At 44.8% G+C, this 25,579-nt stretch overlaps 1 protein-coding gene across 1 annotated transcript in view; it reads right to left on the bottom strand.

The window, feature by feature from the left end:
* TANGO6 (transport and golgi organization 6 homolog) overlaps positions 1-25,579 on the bottom strand; it is a 64,089-nt gene that overhangs the window by 17,059 nt on the left and 21,451 nt on the right. The window contains exons 11-15 of the mRNA XM_060788006.2: positions 22,012-22,197; positions 14,524-14,661; positions 9,823-10,329; positions 9,431-9,488; positions 649-801 (exon numbers count right to left, since the gene is read on the bottom strand). Of these exons, the coding sequence (XP_060643989.2) occupies positions 649-801; positions 9,431-9,488; positions 9,823-10,329; positions 14,524-14,661; positions 22,012-22,197 (1,042 nt within the window). The remainder of the gene's footprint in view (positions 1-648; positions 802-9,430; positions 9,489-9,822; positions 10,330-14,523; positions 14,662-22,011; positions 22,198-25,579) is intronic.

Below are 25,579 nucleotides of genomic sequence, written 5' to 3'. Positions count from 1 at the left end.
ATTGACCTTGATTTTGGGAATTGTAGTTCACCTGCATCCAGATAACACTGAACCCAGGCAATGTCAGATCTGGACCACACTTGGCACACAGACCCAACATGGCCAGTTGTGCATACAGGCCTGGTTTGGGGAGGATTGACCCATGATTCTGGGTTTACCCACATTGTTATGTATTTTCTATTGATTAGAAAAAAGACTGGCTTTTTTTCTAATCAACAGTGTTACTAATCAACTAAATGATATTACCTAACACCCCAAAACAAACAATGCCTTTTTCAAATAACCCAGGCACCACCGGGTGTCCAAGCTAATGTGTGTGTACACACACACACAACTGAGATGTTACAGGTTTACGGTTTGAAATTATTTGTTACCCTTTGAAAAGGAACCTTTACACTTCTGCTGCTGTTATTGCACGCCTACAGGTTCAAGGTAAACACATCCCTAAGGTGTGTATGGTTTTTAACTGGATTGTTTTTGATACTAATGATACTTACTTCTGTTTTCATATTTGGATATTTCAAAATTGTATTGAAATGCTTTTAATCTAAGCTGTCATAGCACCACTCAACCTGACCTTCTCCAAGTTAAACAGACCCAGCTCCCTACGTTGTTCCTCATGAAGTTCTGGGGGATTGGCCAACTCACCCAGCCTCCGCGTGACGCGCATCAGGGCTTCCCCCACTTTCATCCTGGTCTCCACTGATGCTGCTTTTGGAGCGCCAGGCTGTGGGCTGCCGTACTGGGTCAGTAAGCAGGGCAGGACTTGGTCTGGAAAGGCGTCCGACATCAAGGCCATGCCTGGAGGTCAAGAGGAACAGAAGCACAAAGGAAGTGAGCAACAGGTAAGGCAGGCTGTTGTGGTTAGGACTGACTTTCAAGGGGCTGATGTGAGTGCCTGAAAGTGAGAGCCTTGCCCAGGCCCAAACAGTCTCTCAAAGAGAAACTGGATGTCCATCTGTCAGAAGGGATCGGATGGTGCCTTACTGCGTGGGATCCATTTGAACTCTGGGATTTATTTATTTATTTACTGCATTTTTATACCGCCTTTCTCAGCCAAAGGCAACTCAAGGCGGTTCACAATTGGTAGTGATTCGATGCCATAATAATAACAGGGTACAGTTAAAAACAATTATAAAAACAGTTATAAAACAGTTCAACGTTAAAAATATAAAAACCATAATGCTTATAAAAACAAGTCCTCAACATCTCCTTACTGAAATCGTGATCCAACTGCATCGTCAGACATTCCATGATTCATTTTCGTCTAATTATGCTCCAGTAGTAAAAGCCTGCTCAAACAGTCAGGCCTTAACCATCTTGCGGAATGTTAGAAGGGAGGGAGCTGATCTTATATCCCTGGGGAGGGCGTTCCATAGCCACCACTGAGAAGGCCCTGTCTCTCTTCTCCACCAAAAGTGTCTGCGAGGAAGGTGGGATCGAGAGCACGGTCTTCTTGGCAATGCCCCCCCCCCCACCCGTCTGTGGAACTCCCTCCCTAAGGACATCAGGTTGGCCACCTCCCTCCTGTCCTTTAGAAGACAACTGAAGACCTGGCTCTGGGGCCAGGCATTCGATTAGAGGCCAGAGGCAATAGGAAAAGGAAATTTGGATTTTGTGACATGGATTCTTCTGGCTCGGCTTGGTTTTTACTGGCACGTTAATCTATTAATTTTTTGTTAAATTTTACTGATGATGTACAATGTTTTAAAATGATTTTATTGTGAATTGCAATTTTTGTGGTATTTATGCTGTTAGCATCCTCTGATGCTCATGTGAGGCCACACTGAGTCCCCCTTGCGGGGAGAAGGGCAGGATATAAATATTTAAAATAAATAAATAAATAATGTTTTGCATATATGGGTTCCAGACCCAGGAATCACATCCAAATCTTCTATGCTCCAAAGGCTTTGCTCCTTCCTTCCCCACGGCTATCGCTTACATCCCTGGCTAATTACAACCTAAGCATTTCCGGCCTGACGCTCACCCAATGCCAGACAATGGGGATGCTGGGCCAGAGCCACCAGGCAGCCTCCTGGAGCATGTCAATGGCTGCTCTGTTTGAGGAAAGATGCACTTAATGGCCTCAGGTGGTGACCCCAGCCTTTGAGTTTACACCTGTCTGCTGACAGAGCTTTGATCTGTCAGGGAGAGGAGATGCTCCAACGATCAAAAGCAACAACCGGTTTGGTGAGTCGGCATATAAGGATAGTTCATCCCCATGTAAGGAATGCGAGCTGTTTCTCTTTCGGGCCCTTTTGCCTTGGCATTTCCTTGGGCAAGTCATCCTTCCTCTAACACAGTATTTCTCAACCTTCCCAATACCTCGACCCCTTAATACAGTTCCTCATAACCAACCATAACGTTTTCGTAGCTACTTCAGAACTGTAATTTTGCTACTGTTATGAATTGTAAATATTCAATATGCAGGCTGCATTTTCATTCACTGGACAAAGTTTGGCACAAATATTTGACATACCCACATTTGAGTACTGGTGAAGTTGGGGAGGATTGATTTTGTCATTTGGGAGTTGTAGTTGTTGGGATTTATAGTTCACCTACAATCAAAGAGCATTCTGAACTCCACCAATGATGGAATTGAACCAAATTTGGCACACAGAACTCCCATGACCAACATAAAGTTTTGGAAGAGTTTGGTGGGCATTGACCTTGAGTTTTGGAGTTGTAGTTCACCTACATCCAGAGAGTACTGTGGACACAAACAATGATGAATCTGGATCAAACTTGACACAAATACTCAATATGCCCAAATGTGGACACTGGTGGAGTTTGGGGAAATAGATCTTGACATTTGGGAGTTCTAGTCACCTGGATTTATAGTTCACCTACAATCAAAGAGCATTCTGGACTGCACCAATGATGGAATTGAACCAAACTTGGCTCACAGAACTCCCATGACCAACATAAAGTTTTGGAAGAGTTTGGTGGGCATTGACCTTGAGTTTTGGAGTTGTAGTTCACCTACATCCAGAGAGTACTGTGGACACAAACAATGATGAATCTGGATCAAACTTGACACAAATACTCAATATGCCCAAATGTGGACAATGGTGGAGTTTGGGGAAATAGACCTTGACATTTGGGAGTTCTAGTCACTGGGATGTATAGTTCACCTACAATCAAATAGCATTCTGAACTCCACCCATGATAGAATTGGGCCAAACTTCCCACACAGAACCCCCATGACCAACAGAAAATACTGTGTTTTATGATGGTCTTTGGCAACCCCTCTGACTCCCCCCCAGGTTAAGAAACTCTGCTCTAACAAAGCACCTCACATCAATAGCCAAACTCCAGTTTTATTTATCGTGTCAGAAGCGAGTTGAGGGTACAGTTAACATGTATTTAAAAACACAAACAAAGTTTAAAAACTTGGCATTATGCTAAATATCATTTGACCAGAAGCTGGACACTTGGAGTGCCTCTAGTGTTGCTATAAGGAGGTCCTCCATTGTGCATGTGGCGGGACTCAGGTTGCATTGTAGTAGGTGGTCTGTGGTTTGCTCTCCACACCCGCATGTCGTTGACTCCACTTTCTAGCCCCATTTCTTAAGGTTAGCTCTGCATCTTGTGGTGCCAGAGCACAGCCTGTTCAGTGCCTTCCGGATCGCCCAATCTTCTCTGTGCCCAGGAGGGAGTCTCTCATCTGGTCTGATTAAAAGCTGGGTTTTAACCTGCCACTTTTGGATTCTTACTTGCTGAGCTGTTCCTGCAAGTATCTCTCTCAATCTTAGGAAGCTGTATCTTGATTTAAGGCATTAGCATGCTGGCCGATATCCAAAAAAAAGATGGGCAGGAGATGTCACTGTCTTGGTCCTTTCATTGCTGGCTGCTACTTCCTGGCAGATGCCAGGTGGCACAATACCAGCTAAACAGTATAATTTCTCCAGTGGTGTGCGGCGTAGACAGCCTATGATAATGCGGCATGTCTCATTAAGAGCCACATCCATTGTTTTAATGTGGTGGGATGTATTTATTTATTTATTTATGGCATTTATATGCCGCCCTTTTCACCCCGAAGGGGACTCAGAGCGGCTTACAAGGTATATATACATACAATATATTATACTATGAGCATAGTACAATATCATTATTAATGATACTATATTGTGCTATGCCATTATTTTGTAATATTGTAATATTATTAGTAATATTACATGTACTATAAATATATAATTATAATATTATATTGTTATTACTATTATATTGCATTACATTATAATATTATAAATAATATAGTATATATAATATATATTATATGTATATTATATTGTACTCCACACTGGGCATGCATATTCAGCAGCAGAGTAGCAAAGCACAAGGGAAGATGTCTTCACTGTGTCTAGTTGTGATCCCCAGGTTGTGCCAGTCAGTTTTCGTATGATATTATTTCTAGCACCAGTTTTTCCTGGATATTCGAGCAGTGCTTCATGTAAGTCAGAGCACAATCCAGAGTAACTCCCAGGTATTTGGATGTGCTGCAATGCTCCAGTGGGATTCCTTCCCAGATCATCCTCAAAGCTCAAGATGTTTGCCTTTTCTCAAGATGAAAAGCATACGTCTGCATTTTAGATGAATTAGGAATCAGCTGGTTTTCCCTGTCATAGGCAGTTAAGAGCACCTAAAGCTTTGGAGAGCTTCTGTTCAACCATTTCAAAGCTCCGTTTGGGTGGTGATGGCACAATTGTTAGAATAGATGAAACACTCTGTCCTTTCTGGCAGTGGCTCATCATTTGTGTAAATGTTACATATGGATGGAGAAAGCACGCTCCCCTGAGGCAGGCCATTTTTCTATTTTTGCCTTCTGCTTCTCTGGCCCGGGGATTCAACAAAAAAGCTCCTGTTTTGTAGCACATGACGATGATGTATTGGCCTTTGGGGAGCCTTCCAACTCCTTGGTTATATAGGCCTATTTTTTCATGAACATGACAGATGGTTGGATGGCCATCTGTCAGGAGGGTTTTGACTGTACTTTTCCTGTATGGCCAAAGGGGATTGGATTGGATGGCTTTTGGGGTCCCTTTTAACTTTTTGGTGTCTACAGCCCTATTTCTCCATGAATCTGCTATTGTCAAGAAGTTGGATGGCCACCTGTCAGGAGGGATTTGATGGTGTCTTCTTTTATGGCAGAAAGAAGGGGGTTTGACTGGATGGCCCTTGGGGTCCCTTCCGACTCTCAGATTTTATGGTTCTGCAATGCTCTTCTTTTCCACTTGCTTTCAAAAACCGTGGGCCCATCACAGGGGGGATGTGGCTATGAGAGACGTGCAAAGTGGCAGGAATCGCTTGCAAGGAAGAGTGCTAGTGCACCTTGGCTGACATTATGATTTAAGCTGCCCTGGTCCAGACTGGCTGAGACCTGCCAATGCCTCCAATTTGCCTTTTTGGGGAGTAGGGAATGGCTTGTCTATGATTCATTTCCGTCTTACAAAGTGATGAAATGAAGTGCTGCAAGGATCACAGAGACTCTTCATTGGGGAATGAACTGAAGATCTGGCCTTACTTCCAGACCCAGACACTGCAAAGGTCTCCTTTTATGAAACTCAAGGTGCAAACTGGCAGCAAAGGGACTTTTGAAGGGAAAGACAATGCATTTACTTCACTTTCTCCCTGGCTTTTTGTGTAGCGCAGACATTGCACACATTTTCGCAATCCCTGGCATCTGACTGATTCATTGCTCCTGTTGCATCCAAACTGTTGCAAGCTTGCTCCATGTGCCAAGAGCAGCATTTGGCACATCAGAGGAAGCATCCCTCACCTACAAGGGCATGGCAAAACCCACGCTTTGAGACTCCTTAGGGAGAAAAGAAGCAGGGTATAAATACACTACTACTACTACTACTACTACTACTACTACTAATAATAATAATAATGCTGAAACAAAGCCAAGCACAGAATGCTTGGGCAGGAAAACATGGCCCATTCCACTTCTTACATAAGTTCTTCTGAAGTTTCCTTCTTCACCATTTCTTCTGCATTTTTGCCAAAATAGACATGATAAGCAGCACAAAATCCAGAACTTCTAAGTCAGCGTTTCTCAACCTGGGGGGTCAGGACCCCTGGGTAGCTTGCGAGAGGGTGGGTCAGAGGGGTTGGCAAATGCCATCAGAAAACACAATACTTTCTGTTGGTCATAAGGATTCTGTGTGGGAAGTTTGTCCCAATTCTATCATTTTTGGGGTTCAGAACGCTCTTTGATTGGAGGTGAACTATAAATTCCAGCAACTACAACTCCCAAATGTCAGGGTCTATTTTCCCCAAATTCCACCAGTGCTCACATTTGGGCATGTTGAGTATTCATGCCAAGTTTGGTCCAGATCCATCACTGTTTGTGTCCACAGTGCTGTTTGTATGTAGGTGAACTACAACTCCAAAGCTCAAGGTCAATGCCCATCAAGCCCTTCCAGTATTTTCTGTTGGTCGTGGGAGTTCTGTGCCAAGTTTGGTTCAATTCCATTGTTGGTGGAGTTCAGAATGCTCTTTGATTGTAGGATAAATATAAATTCCCGCAACTACAACTCCCTAATGACAAAATTGATTTCCCCAACCCCACCAGTGTTTATTTGGGCGTATTGGGTATTTGTGCCAAATTTGGCCTGGTGAATGAAAATACATCCTGCATATCAGATATTTACTTTACGATTCATAACAGTAGCAATGTGACAGTTCTGAATCAGCAACGAAAATAATGTTATGGTTGGGGATCACCACATCATGAGGAACTGTATTAAGGGGTTGCGGCATTAGGGAAGTTAAGAATCACTGCTTGAAGCACAGACTGGATGGCCATCTGTTAGGAGGGCTTGGATTGTGCTTTTCCTACCTGAGAGAAATAAGAGGGTTGGACTGGAGGGCATTTGGGGTCTCTTCCAGTTCCAGAAGTCTATGATTCTATGATATGTATTTTTAATAAGAGTCTGGATGGTCATCTGTCAGGAGAATTCCGATGGTGTCTTCCCACCTGGCAGAAGGGGTTGGACCAGATGGCCACTGGTGGTCCCCTTCCATGTCTATGATTCTGACTCTAATCTCTGCACTGCATCAGCTCCTATCTCCATTTATATTTGTAGGCCCAAACGCACTGGTGTTTTAAGGCACAGCTGAATGGGGATTCGAACCCTGGCCTCCGGGAGCCCCGGCTCTGCGGCCAGCTTCATGTTTGCTCAGCATTATCTGCTTGGCTTACTTTTGATCCTGGGACTGTTCTTTCAAAGGAAGGCAGTGAGAGTTTCCTTTGTTTGGGGAATTCGCTGTGGTTCCTCCCTAAAGGAGAAACTGGCTGAACAGAGCAAAAGTTCTGAAACACTTTGAGCTGTCTGGTTGCTCCTGACACGATAAATAAATAAAAAGCTGTGGAACACTTTTTGAAGCAAAAGCTTCTCGTGGAGCCTCAAGAAATGTTTATATATTATATTATACTAGCTTGAGTACCCGGCACTGCCCAGTTTAATTGAAAAAGTCAATTTTTTAATTGTACAAAATCCATAAGGTTGCGGGTGAACTACAACTCACATCATGCCAGGTTAACAATCACAGTTCTGGACCAAACTTGGCATGCATACCTAATATGCCCAAATTTGAATACTGGTGGGTTTTGAGGGGAATTGGCCTGGACGTTTTGAAGTTGTAGGTACTGGGATTTATAGTTTGCTTGTCTCAAGGGATTGAGTCACAGGGAGAGGCGGGTAATACATTTATTATTACTATTATTATTATTTTACTGACACAAAAACACAAGTATGTCACAGCAAACGAAATCTCTATGCTGGATTTTGTATCACAAAATCACAAGTCGAACACTTCCCAAGCGTCTAGGACTGTGTGATGTATTTTCGAATGATGTGTGCAGATCCAAGGTGGCCTTTTGCAGTTGACAGATCGTTATTTTGTCAATGTTTATTGTTTCCAAATGCTGCCTGAGATCTTTTGGCACGGCACCCAGTGTGCCGATGACCACTGGGACCACCTGTACTGGTTTATGCCAGAGCCTTTGCAATTCGACTTTGAGGTCCTGATAATGGCTGAGTTTTTCCTGTTGTTTTTCCTCAATGCGACTGTCACCTGGTATGGCGACATCAATAATCTAAACTTTTTTCTTTTCCACAATCGTGATGTCTGGCGTATTGTGTTCCAAAACTTTGTCAGTCTGGATTCGAAAGTCCCACAGTATTTTTGCATGTTCATTTTCCACGACCTTTGCCGATTTATGATCCAACCAATTCTTTACTGCTGGCAGGTGGTACTTGTGACATACGTTCCAGTGAATCATCTAGGTCACAGAGTTGTGCCTCTGTTTGTAGTCTGTCTGTGCGATTTTCTTACAAGAACTGAGAATATAGTCCATGGTTTTATCAGCTTCCTTGCACAGTCTGCATTTTGGGTCATCCGCTGATTTTTCGATCCTGGTCTTAATGGCATTGTTTGTGATGGCTTGCTCCTGGGCTGCAAGAATCAGGCCTTCTGTCTCCTTCTTCAGGGTTCCATTTGTGAGCCATAACCAGGTCTTCTCCTTGTCAACTTTTACTTCAATTTTGTCAAGGAACTGCCCACGTAATGCTTTGTTGTGTCAGCTGTCAGCTCTGGTTTAGAGTGCAGTTTTCTTGTACTGACTCTTTGTCTGCTGTGCTTTGAGAAGTTTCTAACCCTTTGAGAATTTTTCTCACCTTTTGAATGTATTATTTGCTGACCACAGTTTTCACATGTTTATGTTTGATGTTGTCCAGCTATAGCATGCCCAGATATTTATAGGCCTCCGGCTGATGACACTTTATCGCTTGGCCATTGGGCATATTTATGCCCTAACTTTCAATTATTTTTCTCTTCTTCAGTGCCACTGTCGAACATTTGTCCAAATCAAACTCCATGTTGATATCTGTGCTAAAGTTTCGGACAGTGTTAGTCAGAGACTGGATTTCAGTTTTGGTTTTCCCATACACCTTCAGGTCATCCATGTACAGCAGATGTGAAATTTTGTGAGATCTCTGAGACGTTTGATAGCCGAGGTTTGTTTTTTGTTAAGATTGTTGACAGAGGGATCATGGCAATGATGAAAAGCAGTGGGGACAATTGCTCTTCTGATTTTGACAAGTCCATAGTTTTCATTTCCAACAAACAGTTCAGTTTTCCAGTGCTTCATCATATTTTCAATAAAAGTTCCAACGTTTTTACGAATCCCAATGGTGTCTAGGCACTTGATGATCCAACTGTGTGGGATCTATTATTATTATTATTATTATTATTATTATTATTATTATTACCACCACCACCAGCACCATCATCATCATCTCACTGCTCCAGTATTAGGTGGAGCATCACATAGGCTAAATGCCGACAATCCACCTGCAAAGAAAAAGCTTTTAATTTGTTCTTCCCAAACCCCAAGACAAATAGATGGAATCAAGCCACTCACCTTGGATGGCAGAGAGATATACAAAGGAGTCCTCGTGTTCTAGGTTTTCAGTGAAAACCTGGAAGGAGAAAGATCAAGATATGTGATCAGTAGAGATGTTTGCTCCCAAAGGCCACACACTCTGCCCCAGCAATGCTACGATACATACCATTCATGGAAAGAAACACACTCCCCGCACCCTGTCCATCTTTGCCTAAAGAAGAAGCCAGTGACGCTTCCAAAGATCGTCAGGTGCATTTTTTGTAATGTATTTCATACTTCTCCAGGAAGCAAAGAAATCTCTGGTGGCATTAATCCTTTGGAGTCTCAAGAAGCAGGAGGTGCCTTGTGGTGTCTTGTAGGTGACCCCAGAAAGCCAGTCAAGGCTGATGGAGGAAAGGAAGACCACTTACCTTCAGCAGCGTCTCTTGAGTCTTCAGGGCCTCTGGCTCCCTTTGCTCTATCAAGCGGGAAAGGCTACGGAGAGCGGCTGCTCGGGTCGGGATGTCCGGGTCATAAGCCGACAGGAGGAGCTCCCGCAAATCCTGTGTGGCTGGAGGATCAGAGTCTCTTGCTTCTGGCATGCACTTTGCAGCAAGGCTTGTCTTTGGAGAAACAGAACCAGAATCTGATCTACTCCCTGTAGCCTTTGGTGGCGGAAGCAAACTGGATTCAGGGATGTCCCTTTCAGGCTTTTCAGAGGGCTCTCTGTTCGTATGAGCTTCTGCTTCTGCACAGCTTTTGCCCAGAGTGTTCTGCGCAGCGGAGGAGATGGTTTCTGCAGAGAAGGCTTTGTGGGTGCAAATGGCGATGCGCAGGTCAGCAGCAAGTTCCTGGATGACCGGCTCCGGGTGAACATGAGAGACCTCCTCCAAGAGGGGCACTAGGCGCTTCAGGGTGGCAAAGTCCACCGATTTTAGCTACAGGAAGGAACCAACAGGTAAAAAACATCTTGGAGGTTTTAAAGCAAAGGCGGGATTGCCATCTGTCAGGAGGGCTTTGATTGTGGACTTGGTAGAAGGGGGTTAGCTCTGATGACCTATGGGAGGGGGGTCCCTTCCAACACTTATTTATTTATTTACCTTATTTATATTCTGCCCTTCTCACCCCGCAGGGGACTCAGGGTGAATTACAATGTACATATAAAACATTCAATGCCATAGACACACAACATATATAGACAGACACACAGAGGCTTTAACATTCCAGCTTTTTCATGAGGGTATTCTGGCCACCAGGGGAGCTGTTCCTTCACCGTCCATTTGTGACACTGATGAAGTACTTCCTCATTCGTTGCATGCTTGCTGGAGATTTTTATGACGTCGTAAATTAGCCTCCCCGCAGAAGCGGTACCTAAATTTCTGTCTTTCGGTCTGCAAAGGTTGACAGCACACTACACAAATTGGTCGGAAGCTCACTCCAACCTGGGCTGGCTTCAAACTCATGACCTTTTGGTCAGTAGTGATCTTAATGCAGCTGACCCACAGACAGCTCTGCCACAGTCCCTATGATTCTATGATTCAAAACAGACTGGATGGCCATCTGTTGGGAGAATTTTGATTGTGTCTTTCCTGTCTGGGTGAAGGATGTTGGACTGGATGGCCTCTGGGGTCACTTTGCACTCTAGGATTCTATTATTATTATTATTATTATTATTATTATTATTGCCCATTTTGGTCTAAAATTATTTAGCTGCTTGTGCTTCCTTTATTTTATCAGTTTTATTTGTGAAATGCTTTTGACACAAAATAAATAAATAAATAAATAAATAAAGCAGAGACTATTGAGAGGGTTTTGATTGTATGTTTCCTGCCTTTAAGAAGGGGATTGGACTGGATGGCCCCTGGGGTCTCTTTGCACTCTAGGATTCTATGGTTTATTATTATTATTATTATTATTATTATTATTATTATTAAGCATAGACTGTTGGGAGGGCTTTGATTATATCTCATCTGCCAGGCAAGAAGGCACCATCAAAGCTGCTTTGAGTCTACTTGTTTAGAGAAAAAGCATTGGATAAATAAACATCATAAACACCATAATAGTAATAATTTCCTGCCTGGCATTAGGGGGTTAGACTGGATGGCCCTGGGGGTCTTTTCACGCTCTAGGAGTCTATGGTTTGATGACGGTGGTGGTGGTGATGATGATGATATGCAGAAAGTGTTGCGAGGGATTTATTTGTGTCTTTCCTATCTGGCAGAAGGGGGTTGGACTAGATGGCCTTTGGGGGTCCCTTGCTGTATGTCAGCCTGTTCAGCCAGTGATTGTGTCTTATATTCATGCTGATATTCATGATGGGAATGGGGGTGATGTTCCTGAAGAGGGCCTGGGGATGAGGGTTTGACTGAGCCTGAGTTAAGTTCAGAAGAGATGCCAGAGCTGGTTCAGGAAGATTCACAAGGCCTCGTTCTTGAGAGAGGCCCTTCACCGCTTTTCTCAGAACTATCTGACCATGATTTGTCAGGTGCCTGAGTTAATGAGGAAGAAGATAATGAAAGCTTAGACAGAAAGCAAAGTTGTAGTAAACAGAGGCAAAGTCTTCAGAGGCTGAGACGATCATACCAAACCATTATCTGGTGGTCAAGGTCAAGAAAATGCTTTTATTTTTGTTTTGGGATCTGTAAAAGCTTTATAATGATTCATGGCCTCAGTTGGGCCAACATTGTTATTTGATCACGGTCTTGCTTTCAAGCGCTCTGAGTTTCACGTATCAGATTTTTGCCAAGCTCAAGATGTGTAATGAGACTTTCCTGCCGTCTTGTTTCATGGATTCAAGGGCCTAGTTTCATGGATTTTTATGTACTCGTGGATCTTGTTTTCCTCTGAAGCCTATGGACTATTTCTTATATTGGATCATTACTTTGCTATTTTTTTACTGCTTTGCCTACATATATTCTTCGTAATTGCTTGCTGATTTTACCAAGCTGGTGTGGTGTTTAAGGTCAGAGGTGTTCCTGCTCTAGGTGTAAGACATCCCTTCCAATTCTAGGATTCTATAAATCTATCTATCTATCTATCTATCTATCTATCTATCTATCTATCCCCTTCTCTGGCACTTTCCAAGCAGAAGCTGAATAACCATCTGTCAGGAGGTCTTCGACTGTGCCTTCCTGCCGGGTAGAAGGGTATTAGATTGGATGGCCCCTTAGAATCCTTTCCAATTCTAAGATCTATGCCAGAAAGGCAAGAGGGCAACTGGGGCTCCTCCTGAGAATTCCCCCCTAGGCTTTGGGAGGAAGTGTTAGAAGAAGGACACTTCCTGCCTTTACCGTTATAGGTGTGTCAGAAAAAAGAAGAGAGAAGAATCTAAGTGGAGGAGATAAAATCAGGCCCCTGAGCAGAAAGGTGCAAACAGCAGATGGGAAAGGAATTGGGGAGATTTTTCAAATCAGCCTGGAAATAGGGAAGATGCAGGTCCTTGGGATAAGTATCAATCTCAGGATGAGGTGGGTTGCCAGGCAGGAAGACACTATTAAAGCCTTCCAGACAGATGGTCATGCAGCCTCTACTCAAAGATTCTAGACTTTGTGCTGTTAATAACCATTACTATTTTAAAAAGCCCAACAAACACAAGAGTAATCCCTTTCCTAGACAATTTCAACAGAAAGGAAGAAACCATGAAAATGAACAAAATCTGGCAACCAGTATTAAAAAAAAAACCCTCTAAAATCAGGACAGTAAAGAAATAACAACACTCAAAAACAGGGGAATTCCAGACATGAAACAATCAGGGCCAGTTAACACCTCCCAACAAAGGACTCCCCCCCCCCCCCCCAGGCAGGAAGCAGCCAAGCCCTGAAACTGCAAGGCTGTTTAATGCTAATGAAGGTGATGAATTGCAGCATTCACACTTGCCTCAAACAGACAAGTTTTTTCTCTCACCCTGGACCTTCCACAGATATACAAACCTCCCTTGCTTAGTTTCTAACAAACCTCACAAACTTTGAGAATGCCTGCCATAGATATGGGCAAAATGTCAGGAGAAAATGCTTCTAGAACAAGGCCAGACAACATCCCAAACATAATAATAACAATAATACTCCTGACCTCACAATTGTGTTAAAAAACAAAGTATGGATTGTCGATGTCGCAATCCCAGGTGACAGCAGGATTGAAGAGAAACAACTGGAAAAGCTGACACAATATGAGAATTTAAAGATCAAACTGCAAAGACTGTGGCACAAGCCAGTCAAGGGGGTCCCAGTGGTGATCGGCATACTGGGTGCAGTGCCTAAAGACCTTGGCATGCACTTAAACACAATCGGCGCTGACAAAATTACCATCTGCCAGCTGCAAAAGGCCACCTTACTGGGACCTGCAAGCATTATTTGCCGATACATCACACAGTCCTAGACACTTGGGAAGTGTCCGATGTGTGATCCAATACAACAGCCAGCAGAGTTATCTTGTCTGTTGTGTTTCAAATAATAATAATAATAACAATAATAATAATCATCTATATAAATAAAAATGTAATGTTCGTTTGTGGGATTAGCATAACTCAAAAACCACTGGGAAAATTGACACCAAATTTGGACACAATACACCTATCAGGCCAACAACTGACCATCACTCATAAAACACTGAAAAACACAGAAGGGGCTTAAAAAGCCAAAACACACACACACACACACACACATATATATAAAACAATGCATCTGCAAAACCATACACACACATATACACAAATATATATACATATAAACACATATACACAGACTGGGCCACAGCCACACGTGGCAGGGGATGGCTATTATTAATAATAATAATGTATTTATAGCCCGAAAAAACCTACAAGAACCTAATGTATTTATTCAGAGCCCTCTGCATTCAAAGCTGAAGTACCATCAGTCAAAGCCTGCTATAAAGTCTTTCTAGAAACTCCAAAGTAGACTTCCGGAGCACAAGGTGCCAGCAGGAGGGGGAGGAGAAAGGGAAGGGAGAACGAAAGATGTGCCTAGGACCCACTTAGACAAGCGCAGACTTGGTTCTCAAAGTCTTGGCAAAGAAAGAAAGCCAAAAGGATTTGCCTGAGGCCACCCTCACCCCATGGGCTTCAATGGTGGCCACAGCAAAAGCCTGTGATGCCAAAGTCTGTGATGCCAACTCACCTGTACTGCGCCCCCCATCATGGCAGCCACCAATCCCATGGCCATGCTGAGCGTTTGGTCTTCCACAGAGGTGGCTCCAGAACCGCCAGAGAGGCTTGCGGTGGCCCTTTGCAGAGTCGCAGCCACAAACTCCACAATCTGGACAAAGAGAGACACAAAAGTATATAATAATGTCATTTACAAGCTCCTGAAGACAGTACATTTATCTGAACAAACCCACACCTGCAGGGTTATAACCAGGGCCCTGCTCATATTATCAAAGTTTGGGAGCACTGCCCAATGTGTTCCAGCCACAGCACCCTGATAAATGGGAGGGTGAATGGCTTCTCCAAGGGACTGCTGCATCTAGACAACCAAGAGCGAGTTGGCAGCTGCAGTCTTGGGCAGAAACTGGCAACTGATGTCCACCTGATGCCAATCCTGGATTCAGCTGTGATGATCCTGGGAAATTGGAAGTAACCCTTAATTCATGGCAAGGACAAGCAGGAAATAGTTTTCTAAGATCTACAGAGACACTCGCTGGAACACCTCAGCAAGCGAGAGTCCAAAAGTGGCAGGCTCAAACCCAGAACCTCAACCAATGGCTGATACCAAATGAGAGACTCCTTCCTGGGCACACAGAGGACTGGGTGACTTGGAAGGCGCTGAACAGACTGAGCTCTGGCACCACAAGATGCAGAGCCAACCTTCAGAAATGAGGCTACAAAGTGGAATCCTCGACATGCGAGTGTGGAGAAGAGCAAACCACTGACGACCTGCTGCAATGCAACCTGAGCCCTGCCACATGAACAATGGAGGACCTTCTTGCAGCAACACCAGAAGCACTCCAAGTGGCCAGATACTGGTCAAAGGACATTTAACCAACTACCAAACTCACAAATTTTGTATTTTGTCTGTTTGTTTGTTTGCTTTGTTCTGTTAGAAATGTAATATAATTGACTGGTTGCCCTGACACGACAAATAAATACTGCCCACCCAAGGCCCTCTCTGACCATTCCAACAGCCAAAAAGGAAAGCTGGGTCAGACCAAAAGAAGAAACCTCAAAACTTGTATCTAGAGCCATTAGGGACAGAGGGAGCCCTGTGGCATCTCTGCCTGATGCCTTGTTTTTGTCAGAAATATTAAAAACTAGGTATTTTTGATTACAAAAATGTGAGTCAAGCACTGAAAGGGTTAAATAGATGCAGTGACTCAGAGAAGCTGTGGTTCTGTTGCTTAGTGATGCCTCAGTATGTGTGCTTGTTGCTGGTACATCACTCCAAAAAATTTAAGCCAAATTAAGCCAAAATACATCTGATAAATGTTGGAAATGCTGTGATGAAGTAGGTACATTCTATCATATGTGGTGGACATGTAAGGAAACATCTAAATATGGATGAAAATGAAGACAAACTGTTAACGTTTATTACAACAGTGGCTAGAATTATTTTTGCAAAACTGTGGAAAAAGGAAGAAATCCCCACGATTGATGAATGGGTGGACAAGGTTAAAGAAATAAGAGACATGGACGAATTAACTTTTTTGCTAAAGAAAAATACCGGAAAATCTATAAAAAAGACAGATTGGGTTCTTTTTTATGACCATGAAAAAATAGAAAAAAGAAAGAAACAAAGAAGAGGTAAATAATAATGAAACAAAAGATAAGAAGATCCTGAGATTGGAATGGAAGTCATTTTACTTTATTTTTAATTTTTATTTTTGTATTTTGGGGTTTTTTTCTTGGTTTTTTCCCCCTTTTTTCTTCTTTTTTGGTGTTTGTTTTTACTGATTGTATTTCCTACTTTTCTATCTTCTTTCTGAATATTCCCCCTCTTTCCATGTAATGTTTTAAACTGTTTAATAAAAATTTATTTTAAAAAAGAAAGGAACCCGTTAAGTGGGGCTCTGGTGAAAGGGCAAACTCAGATGTGGCAAAACCAGATGTATCTGCGGGGATCCTTCGAGGGAGGAGTGGAGTGGCCCTAGCACGAACAGCACTTAGTAACTCAATCCATAAACAGCCACCTCCCAGAAGAAGGAAAAAACAACGGGTTTCCGAGCTGGACAATGAGTACCTTCCTTGACAAGCTTCAGAGCTCCCTAATTATCGGAGCCAGAGACAAAGCGGCCCAGAGATTACAGGGTTTTGTGCACTCAGCAAGTCTGCTGCAGACAATCAGGGACTTTTGTGCTTTGAGGCTCTCTCTCTAAGAAAGTTTTGCCCCCCTCGACGGACTGTCACCTTGCCGTGGTGAGGGGGCTTGCGTGTTCCGATGAACCTGTAGGCACAGCAACTGGAGTCGTGCGCTCCCAGGAGTGGCTGCGGGGGAGGTCCCAGACCAAGAACAGTCCGAAGACCCAAAGACCTCAACGGCGGAGCAGGCGGAGGATAGCATGGCCCATGTTACAACGGCTGCGAAGGCGGAAGAAGGCTGCAACAGACTGAGAAGCCACGGTCATTGTGTTAAACTACATCACCAGTGGAACCTCACTCTGTGAAGACTGTGTGTTGATCAGTTGTGCACTGACCTCCACACATTAAAAAAACCCACGCACAGGCGTCTTCCAAAGAAAATAAAAACCAACCAACCAAAGTCCCATGGCGATTAGCGAGTGGCGACGGGGGCAGGACTGTGAAATCTGGAAGCCCCTAGTCACAGACTGGCACATGGGCGGTGGGTATGGACTCAGTCGTTCTACCTCAAGGACCGAGGCAGTTGAGTAGTTCGGCAGCTGTATCCGCGACTGAGCAGCCCTTTTGAGGATCCACTCTGCTCACCCCACATGGGGAGGGGGCTAGAAAAGGTGCCCTAAACATAGTCTGCCTCTCTCATCCCTGACTGGACTGCCGCGTCCAGTGGGGTCACCACCCTGCGGCCAAAAAAGAAAAATGAACTTTGGTACGTGGAACGTACGGACTCTGATGGACAACAGCGGCAGTGAACGCCCCGAACGCAGAACTGCCATCATTGCAAGGGAGCTGGGACGCTTCAACATCGACATAGCAGCCCTTCAGGAGACCCGGAGAGCAGGGGAGGGACAGCTGAAGGAAGAAAAAGGAGGCTACACCTTCTTCTGGAAGGGACTGCCTGAAGAAGACCAAAGAATGCACGGAGTCGGCTTTGCCATCAGAAATGATCTGGTGAAACATCTGTCCGAAGCACCCACTGGCATCAACGAACGTCTCTCAACCCTCCGAATCAATCTTACCAAAAACCAACGGGCAACCATCATAAGTGCCTATGCACCAACACTAGATGCTGACGAAGACATCAAGGAGAAATTCTACTGTCAGCTGGACACCGTCCTATCGGGGATACCTAAGGAGGACAAAATCATCCTCCTGGGGGACTTCAATGCAAGAGTCGGGCGAGACTTCGACCTGTGGCCAGGAACCATAGGAAAAGACGGGGTTGGAAACAGCAACCCGAATGGCATCCTGCTTCTCACCAAATGTGCGGAACACAACCTTGTCATCACCAACACGCTCTTCCGCCAGAAAAACAAGTTCAAGACATCATGGAAGCACCCCCGGTCAAAGCATTGGCACCTCTTAGACTATGTAATCACACGTGCCAGAGACCGCCGTGACGTGCTCCTCACAAGAGCCATGACAGGTGCTGACGACTGCTGGACTGACCACAGGCTAATCCGATCCTCGATGGCCATCAAGATCGCTCCCAAGCGCAGACTCCAAGGCAGAAAGACAAGGCGCAAAATGAACACCCAAGCCCTTCAGGAGCCCTCCAGACGAGCCCATCTCCAAACAGCACTCAAGAACCATCTACCCACAGAACACCCCGAAAATGTTGAGGAACATTGGAACAAACTGAAGACCTCCATCATCCAAGCCTGCGAAGAAACTATTGGATACCAAGCCAAGAAACATCAAGACTGGTTTGATGAAAACGACATCGAGATCCAACAGCTAATTGACAAGAAAAGGAAAGCCTTCCAAACATGGCAGAGAAACATCAACTGTGCTGCTAAGAAAAAGATCTACGCTAGTGCAAAAGCCGAGGTCCAAAGAAGGACAAGAGAACTCAAGAACATCTGGTGGACAAAGAAGGCTGAAGAAATACAACACCTGGCAGATACCCATAATGCTCAAGGATTTTTCAAAGCCACAAAGGTCATCTATGGACCAAGAAACCATGGCATACAGCCTCTACGCTCATCAGATGGAACCAAACTCCTGAAGGACCAAAACTCAATTGCACTACGTTGGAAAGAACACTACCAAAGCCTCCTGAACCGCAGCTCCAATGTGGCCGAAGAGGTCCTCTCACAAATCCCGCAACAACAAACCAGGGATGAGCTTGCAGCACTGCCTAGTTTGGAAGAAGTCAGCAATGCCATCAGCCAGCAGAAGAATAACAAAGCCAGCGGACCGGATGGGATCCCTGCTGAAATCTTCAAAGAGGGAGGACCTGAGCTGACACACCAACTCCACCAGCTCATAGAAAAAGTGTGGGTGACCGAGAAAATCCCAGCAGACTTCAAGGATGCCACCATCATCACCCTCTTCAAAAAAGGGGAAAGAACAGACTGCGGAAACTATCGAGGTATCTCCCTTCTAACCTCCGCTGGGAAAATCCTCGCAAGAATCCTTGCAAACCGCCTCCTGCCCCTCTCAGAAGACACCCTCCCAGAATCCCAGAACGGCTTCCGCCCCTCCAGAGGAACCGTGGACATGATCTTCACTGCACGACAGCTCCAAGAAAAATGCAGGGAACAAAACCAACCTCTGTACATGGCATTCATCGACCTTGCCAAGGCATTCGACACAGTGAATCGCAGCGCTCTCTGGACCATCCTCCACAAAATCGGATGCCCTAACAAATTTGTGAACATCCTGCGGCTCCTCCACGATGACATGATGGCAACAGTCTTGGACAGCAATGGCTCCCAAAGTGACCCATTTAAGGTGGAATCGGGTGTCAAACAGGGATGTGTTATTGCCCCAACTCTATTCTCCATCTTCATCGCAATGATACTTCACCTTGTTGATGGGAAGCTTCCCACCGGAGTGGAAATCATCTATCGGACAGATGGCAAGCTGTTTAACCTCAGCAGACTGAAAGCCAAAACCAAAGTTACAACAACATCTGTTATAGAACTCCAGTATGCTGATGACAATGTCGTCTGTGCGCATACAGAAGAAGATCTACAAGCCACTCTAAACACCTTCGCAGAAGCATACACGAAGCTTGGCCTGTCACTGAACATTGAGAAAACCAAAGTGCTCTTCCAGCAGTCACCAGCCAACTCCTCCCCAATGCCAGAGATACAGCTTAATGGTGTAACATTAGAAAATGTTGACCATTTCCGCTACCTTGGCAGCCACCTCTCCACCAAAGTCAACATCGACGCTGAAATACAACACCGCCTGAGCTCCGCAAGTGCAGCATTTTCCCGAATGAAGCAGAGAGTGTTTGAGGACCGGGACATCCGTAGGGAGACCAAGGTGCTTGTCTATAAAGCTATTGCCCTCCCAACCCTGCTATACGCCTGTGAGACGTGGACTGTCTACAGACGTCACATGCAACTCCTGGAACGATTCCACCAGCGCTGCCTCCGGAAAATCCTGCAAATCTCCTGGGAAGACAAGCGGACAAACGTCAGTGTGCTGGAAGAAGCAAAGACCACCAGCATTGAAGCGATGGTCCTCCAACATCAACTCCGCTGGGCTGGCCACGTTGTCCGGATGCCTGACCACCGTCTCCCAAAGCAGTTGCTCTATTCCGAACTTATCAACGGAAAACGGAATGTCGGTGGACAGGAAAAGAGATTTAAAGATGGGCTCAAAGCCAACCTTAAAAACTCTGGCATAGACACTGAGAACTGGGAAGCCCTGGCCCTTGAGCGCTCCAGTTGGAGGTCGGCTGTGACCAGCAGTGCTGCAGAATTCGAGGAGGCACGAGTGGAGGGTGAAAGAGAGAAACGTGCTAGGAGGAAGGCGCGTCAAGCCAACCCCGACCGGGACCGCCTTCCACCTGGAAACCAATGCCCTCACTGCGGAAGAAGGTGCAGAGCAAGAATAGGGCTCCACAGCCACTTACGGACCCACAAGAACATTGGAGGACCATCATACTCGGAAAACGAGGGATCGCCTAAGTAAGTAAGTAAGTAAGTAAGAAAGTTTTGCACCCAAAACAGACTTTCCATTTCCTGACTCTTCCCTCCCTCCCTCCATCTTCCCTCCTTTTCTCTCTTCTTTTTATTTTCTTTCTTCTCTCCCTTTTCTTCCTCCCTCCCTTCTTTCCTTCCATCCTGTTGCACACCAAGGCTGCGGTAGGCATCTTTGAATCCGTGAACACACCAATGTTCTTTAATGAACACGGATATGAAGCAAGATATTACATGAATCTCAGCATGAACAAGAAGGCATGGAGCAGGCATGAAAACTAAACATAGGAATCACTGAAGAGTATAGATTCACAGGCCCTATATTTATTCAGAAAGTCATAGCAAAAGCATTCCGTTTCCCTTGGGAAACCTCTCCCTGACCCCTTTTTTCTCTTAAACTTGCTGAGTGCCTCCTCCCTAAATCCAGGTGGTGATCCTGATAAATTTGCCTCCTCCGGTTTGCTCATTAGTAAATTCCTTTCATTATCTCTATCTAACCTTGACTGTTCGGCTGTCGAGACATCTTTGCCTTGTGAACCAACGACCCCAGAATCCTCAGTTTCACTCTGGCTAACAGTATTTTCTTGGCTATCATCTGCATTCACAAACCCCTGAGAATCAATAGAAACCTGATCATTTAAGTCAGACATGGGAACCTCTGAAGGGACACAATCATTCTCATTTGAGACCTGTGGCAAAGAGACAATCACAGGCTGAACCCCTACACCTTCCTTCTTTACTCAACACCAACGTAACCTGGACTTACGAGCCCATCTGCTGGGCTAGCTAATATAGAGAGAAAATCCTGCCTTCTCCCCTGGGAAACTGATAAAGATTTCTTGTCCAATAAGTGACTTGACCTTCGTACTCTTTCTTGAGAAACCCTATGTTGGTGGAACAAAATCTCCTATCTAAATGCTCATTAGACTGTACACCTGGACTTTCATTATCATCCTCTGATCTCAGATCTGCTCCTGAACTTGCTTCCCTAGCTAACTGCCTTTCAGGAATGTGGCCTTCAGGCACAGACCACTCATTTTCAGAGCTTAAAATCTCTTGCTGGCTTCTCTGCTGACTTGCAGGCCCAGAATCTCCACAGAGATTAGTTGCAGGCACAATCAAAGGCCGAACTACAATAGATGAGTGGGTTCCCATGGTCAAGTGGAAACGTCAACCCTGGCCTTCAGAACCCTGGTCTCCAACACTGAAACTGGTACACTACAGTGTTGGCTCTCTACAGATAGCCCAGATATACTATTTATGTTTGGTCTGGTAATATATGCCCATGCTTGTTTATGAATATATTGTAATTTTTTGGAGTGGGAATAAACAACTTTTGATAAAAAGGTATTGACATGGTCCTTCTGACCTGGACCCACCTGTGCGATGTCTGTGAAGAGCCCCTCAGAGAGGCTCTCGCAGAGCATGGCCACCAACTGCAACCCACGCAACTGCCTCTCCTGGCGCTCCGTGGGGGCCCAACAGCTCTGCTCCAGGTCCAGGGGGCTCTGGGGGCAGGCAGGGGATGCATCAGAAGCCCCTTGACCTGCCAAGAGGGTCAGCTCCTGCAACAGAAAGAGGGGAAGGAGAAAGAGGCCTGAATCATGTCTCTAAGGAGGTGGCACTCTCCCAGCCAGGATGGCCTCTTTAGGGAGCAGACCAGAGTCAGCCTTCTCTGCTAGGAAAGGCAATTGAAAACATTCTTTGATTGAATGGGAAGAATAAATACAGTGAGGGGGGGATGGGAGGATGGGAAAAGGGAGACCAAGACTGAGCAAACACATTCATTTGAGGATGCAAAGTGAGAAGTAAAGGTAAGGAGAGAAGGGATGGAGGGTGGGAAAAGGGAGGGAGGGAGGGAAGGAAGAAAGAAAGAAAGAAAGAAAGAAAGAAATTGAGGAAAGAAAAGGAAGGGGGAGAGGGGGGGGAAGAAATGGAGGAAAGAAGGGGGTGTGGGAGGAGAAAGGGGGCATGGGAGGAAGAAAAAGGAAGAAAGAAAGAAAATTAAGGGAAGAAAGAAGGAAAGATGGAAGGAAAATGAAAGAAAGAAGGAATGAAGGAAAGAAATGAAAGAAAGAAGGAAGAAAAGAAGGGAGCATGGGAGGAAGGAAAATGGAAGAAAGAAACGAAAGAAATAAATTGAGAAAAGAAGGAATGAAAAATGGAAGAAGGAAGGAACAAAGGAAAGAAATTAAAGCAGGAAGAAAAGAAGGGAGGGAGGGAGGGAGGGAGAAAATGGAAGAAAGAAATGAAGGAAATAAATGGAGGAAAGAAGGAAGGACGAAAGAAAGAAATGGAGGAAAGAAGGAAGGAAAAGGGAGGAAGGGAGAGAAAATGAAGGAAGGAAAATAGAAGAAAGAAGAAATAGAGGAAGAAAGGAAGGGGAGAAGGAAGGCCAAAGGTCACAAGAAGAGCCTTGATGTCCAGTGGGATGATCCCTTTTCCAGAAGCCAAAGCCTCTGCTTCCTTCCACATAGCAGGCCATAGCTGTGTCCAGGTGTTGCTGGACTCCAGGTCCCATCAGTGTCAGGCAACCTGGCCAACGGTAGAGTATGATTTGATATGAAGTCCAACAACATCTTCAGGGTCAGAGAGTCCCTTACCTTACTCTGCTTCAGATATGTTTCAGAAAGAGAACCAACTAACAAATCAAGCATTTAATGCTTGGAGAGAAATTCTGGACTCTGGACCGGATTTTTAACAACAGAAGTGTATGGGTATTATATGTTAATTTTCTTATTTTTCCTCAGGGTCCGGCATGCTATAAATCACGAGTTAAGTGCTCTTCAGTAACCGAACCCTGAGAACAGGCAGATAGGATCTGGAAGAAAACCTGGCTGGGTGGAGACAGACAGACACACACACAAACAAACAAAGATGGGAACCGGAAAGCCCCTTTCCTCTGGCAATGGATGGATGGATTAGCGCAGCTGTAAACCCCTCCATTAGACTTCAAACATCCTGCTGTTGACACAACAGCCCCAGGGGAAGAGGGCTTAACCCGGCCTCACCTCAGAGCTCCTAAGCCTGAAAACACCCTTTAAAAAGAAAGGAAAAAAGCAGAATCTCTCCATTTTCACAGGTTGCCCCCCCCCCCCCCCCAAGAGCCCTGGTAAAATGCTGTTTTTGCCTGAGATTTAGACAAATGCTGCATCTCTGAGTGAAAGGATCGGAGGACACTTTTGTCTTCATCAACATCGTCAGGGTGTTCACAGTGATTTCTGGAGATGGGTGAACTACAACTCCCATCCTCCAGGCTACCCCCCTCAAACCAACAGTATTTTAAGTTGGTCACGATGGGTCCAACAGATTACAGGAGCTGTCTTCATAAACATGTCAGCAGCTTATGACACTGTAAATTATTGCCTTTTCCTGATCACAATAATATCGCAAAGGATGACCACCTCACCCGCTTCATAAGAAATCTGCTACAAAACAGGAGCTTTTTTGTTGAGTTCCAGGGCCAGAGAAGCAGATGGCGAAACCAGAAGAATGGCCTGCCTCAGGGGAGCGTGCTTGCTCCATCAATGTTTAACATTTACACAAATGATCAGCTACTGCCAGAAAGGACAGAGAGTTTAATCTATGCTGATGATCATGCCATCACTGCTCAAGCAGGAAGCTTTGAGATGGTAGAACAGAAGCTCACAGAAGCTCTCCAAAGCTTTAGGGGCTCTTACTGCCTATTACAGGGAAAACCAACTGATCCCTAATCCATCTAAAACACAGACATGTGCCTTTCACCTTAAGAACAGACAAGCATCCCGAGCTCTGAGGATTACCTGGGAAGGAATCCCACTGGAGCATTGCAGCGCACCCAAATACCTGGGAGTCACCCTGGACTGTACTCTGACCTACAAGAAGCACTGCTTGAATATCAAGCAAAAAGTGGGTGATAGAAATTATATTATACAAAAGCTGACTGGCACAACCTGGGGATCACAACCAGACACCTGCCCTTACACTTTGCTACTCTGCTGCTGAATACACACGCCCAGTGTGGAACACATCTCACCACATTAAAACAGTGAATGTGGCTTTTAATGAGACATGCTGCATTATCTCAGGATGTCTACGCCCTACACTACTGGAATTTTTTTACTTTTTAGCCAGTACTGTACCACCTGACATCCGCTGGGAAGTAGCAGCCAATAATGAAAGGACCAAGGCAATGACACCTCCGGCCCATCCTCTGTTTGGATATCAGCCAGCATGCCAATGCCTTAAATCAAGAAATAGTTTTCTAACATCTACAGAGATACTTGCAGGAATACCTCAGCAAGCAAGAAAGAGTGCAAAAGTGGCAGGCTAAGACCTGGAATCTCAACCCATGGCTAATACCGGATGACAGACTCCCTCCTGGGCACAAAGAAGCCTGGGTGACTTGGAAGGCGCTGAACAGACTGTGCTCTGACACCACAAGATGCAGAGCCAACATTAAGAAATGGGGCCACAAAGTGGTCCACACATGTGAGTGCGGAGAAGAGCAAACCACAGACCACCTACTACAATGCAACCTGAGCCCTGCCACATGCATAATGGAGGACCTTCTCATGGTGACACCAAAGGCACCCCAAATGGCCAGCTACTAGTTAAAGGACATTTAGTATAATGCCAAGTTTTTAAATTCTGTGTTTTTTTAAAAAATACATTACAATTGTACCCTCAGTTTGCTTTAGATATGATAAAGAAGTAAATACAATGGGTCTTTGTGCTAAGCTTGGTTCACATCCATTATCAGAGGGATTCACAGGGCTCTCTGGATGATGATGATGATGATGATGATGATGATAATTTATTTCTCAACCACCTTCTCTCCCCAAAGGGGACTCAGGGTGGTTTATATACATATAAAAAGGCAAACATTCAATTCCATAGTTTAAAATCACACAACACACAACATCAGAAATACGGAACGGACAGTAATAAACTCATTACCAGAAAAGA

The sequence above is a fragment of the Anolis sagrei genome, chromosome 8 (assembly GCF_037176765.1).
Source record: "Anolis sagrei isolate rAnoSag1 chromosome 8, rAnoSag1.mat, whole genome shotgun sequence".
Lineage (NCBI taxonomy): Eukaryota > Metazoa > Chordata > Lepidosauria > Squamata > Dactyloidae > Anolis > Anolis sagrei.
This window is presented reverse-complemented; position numbering and strand designations above follow the sequence as displayed.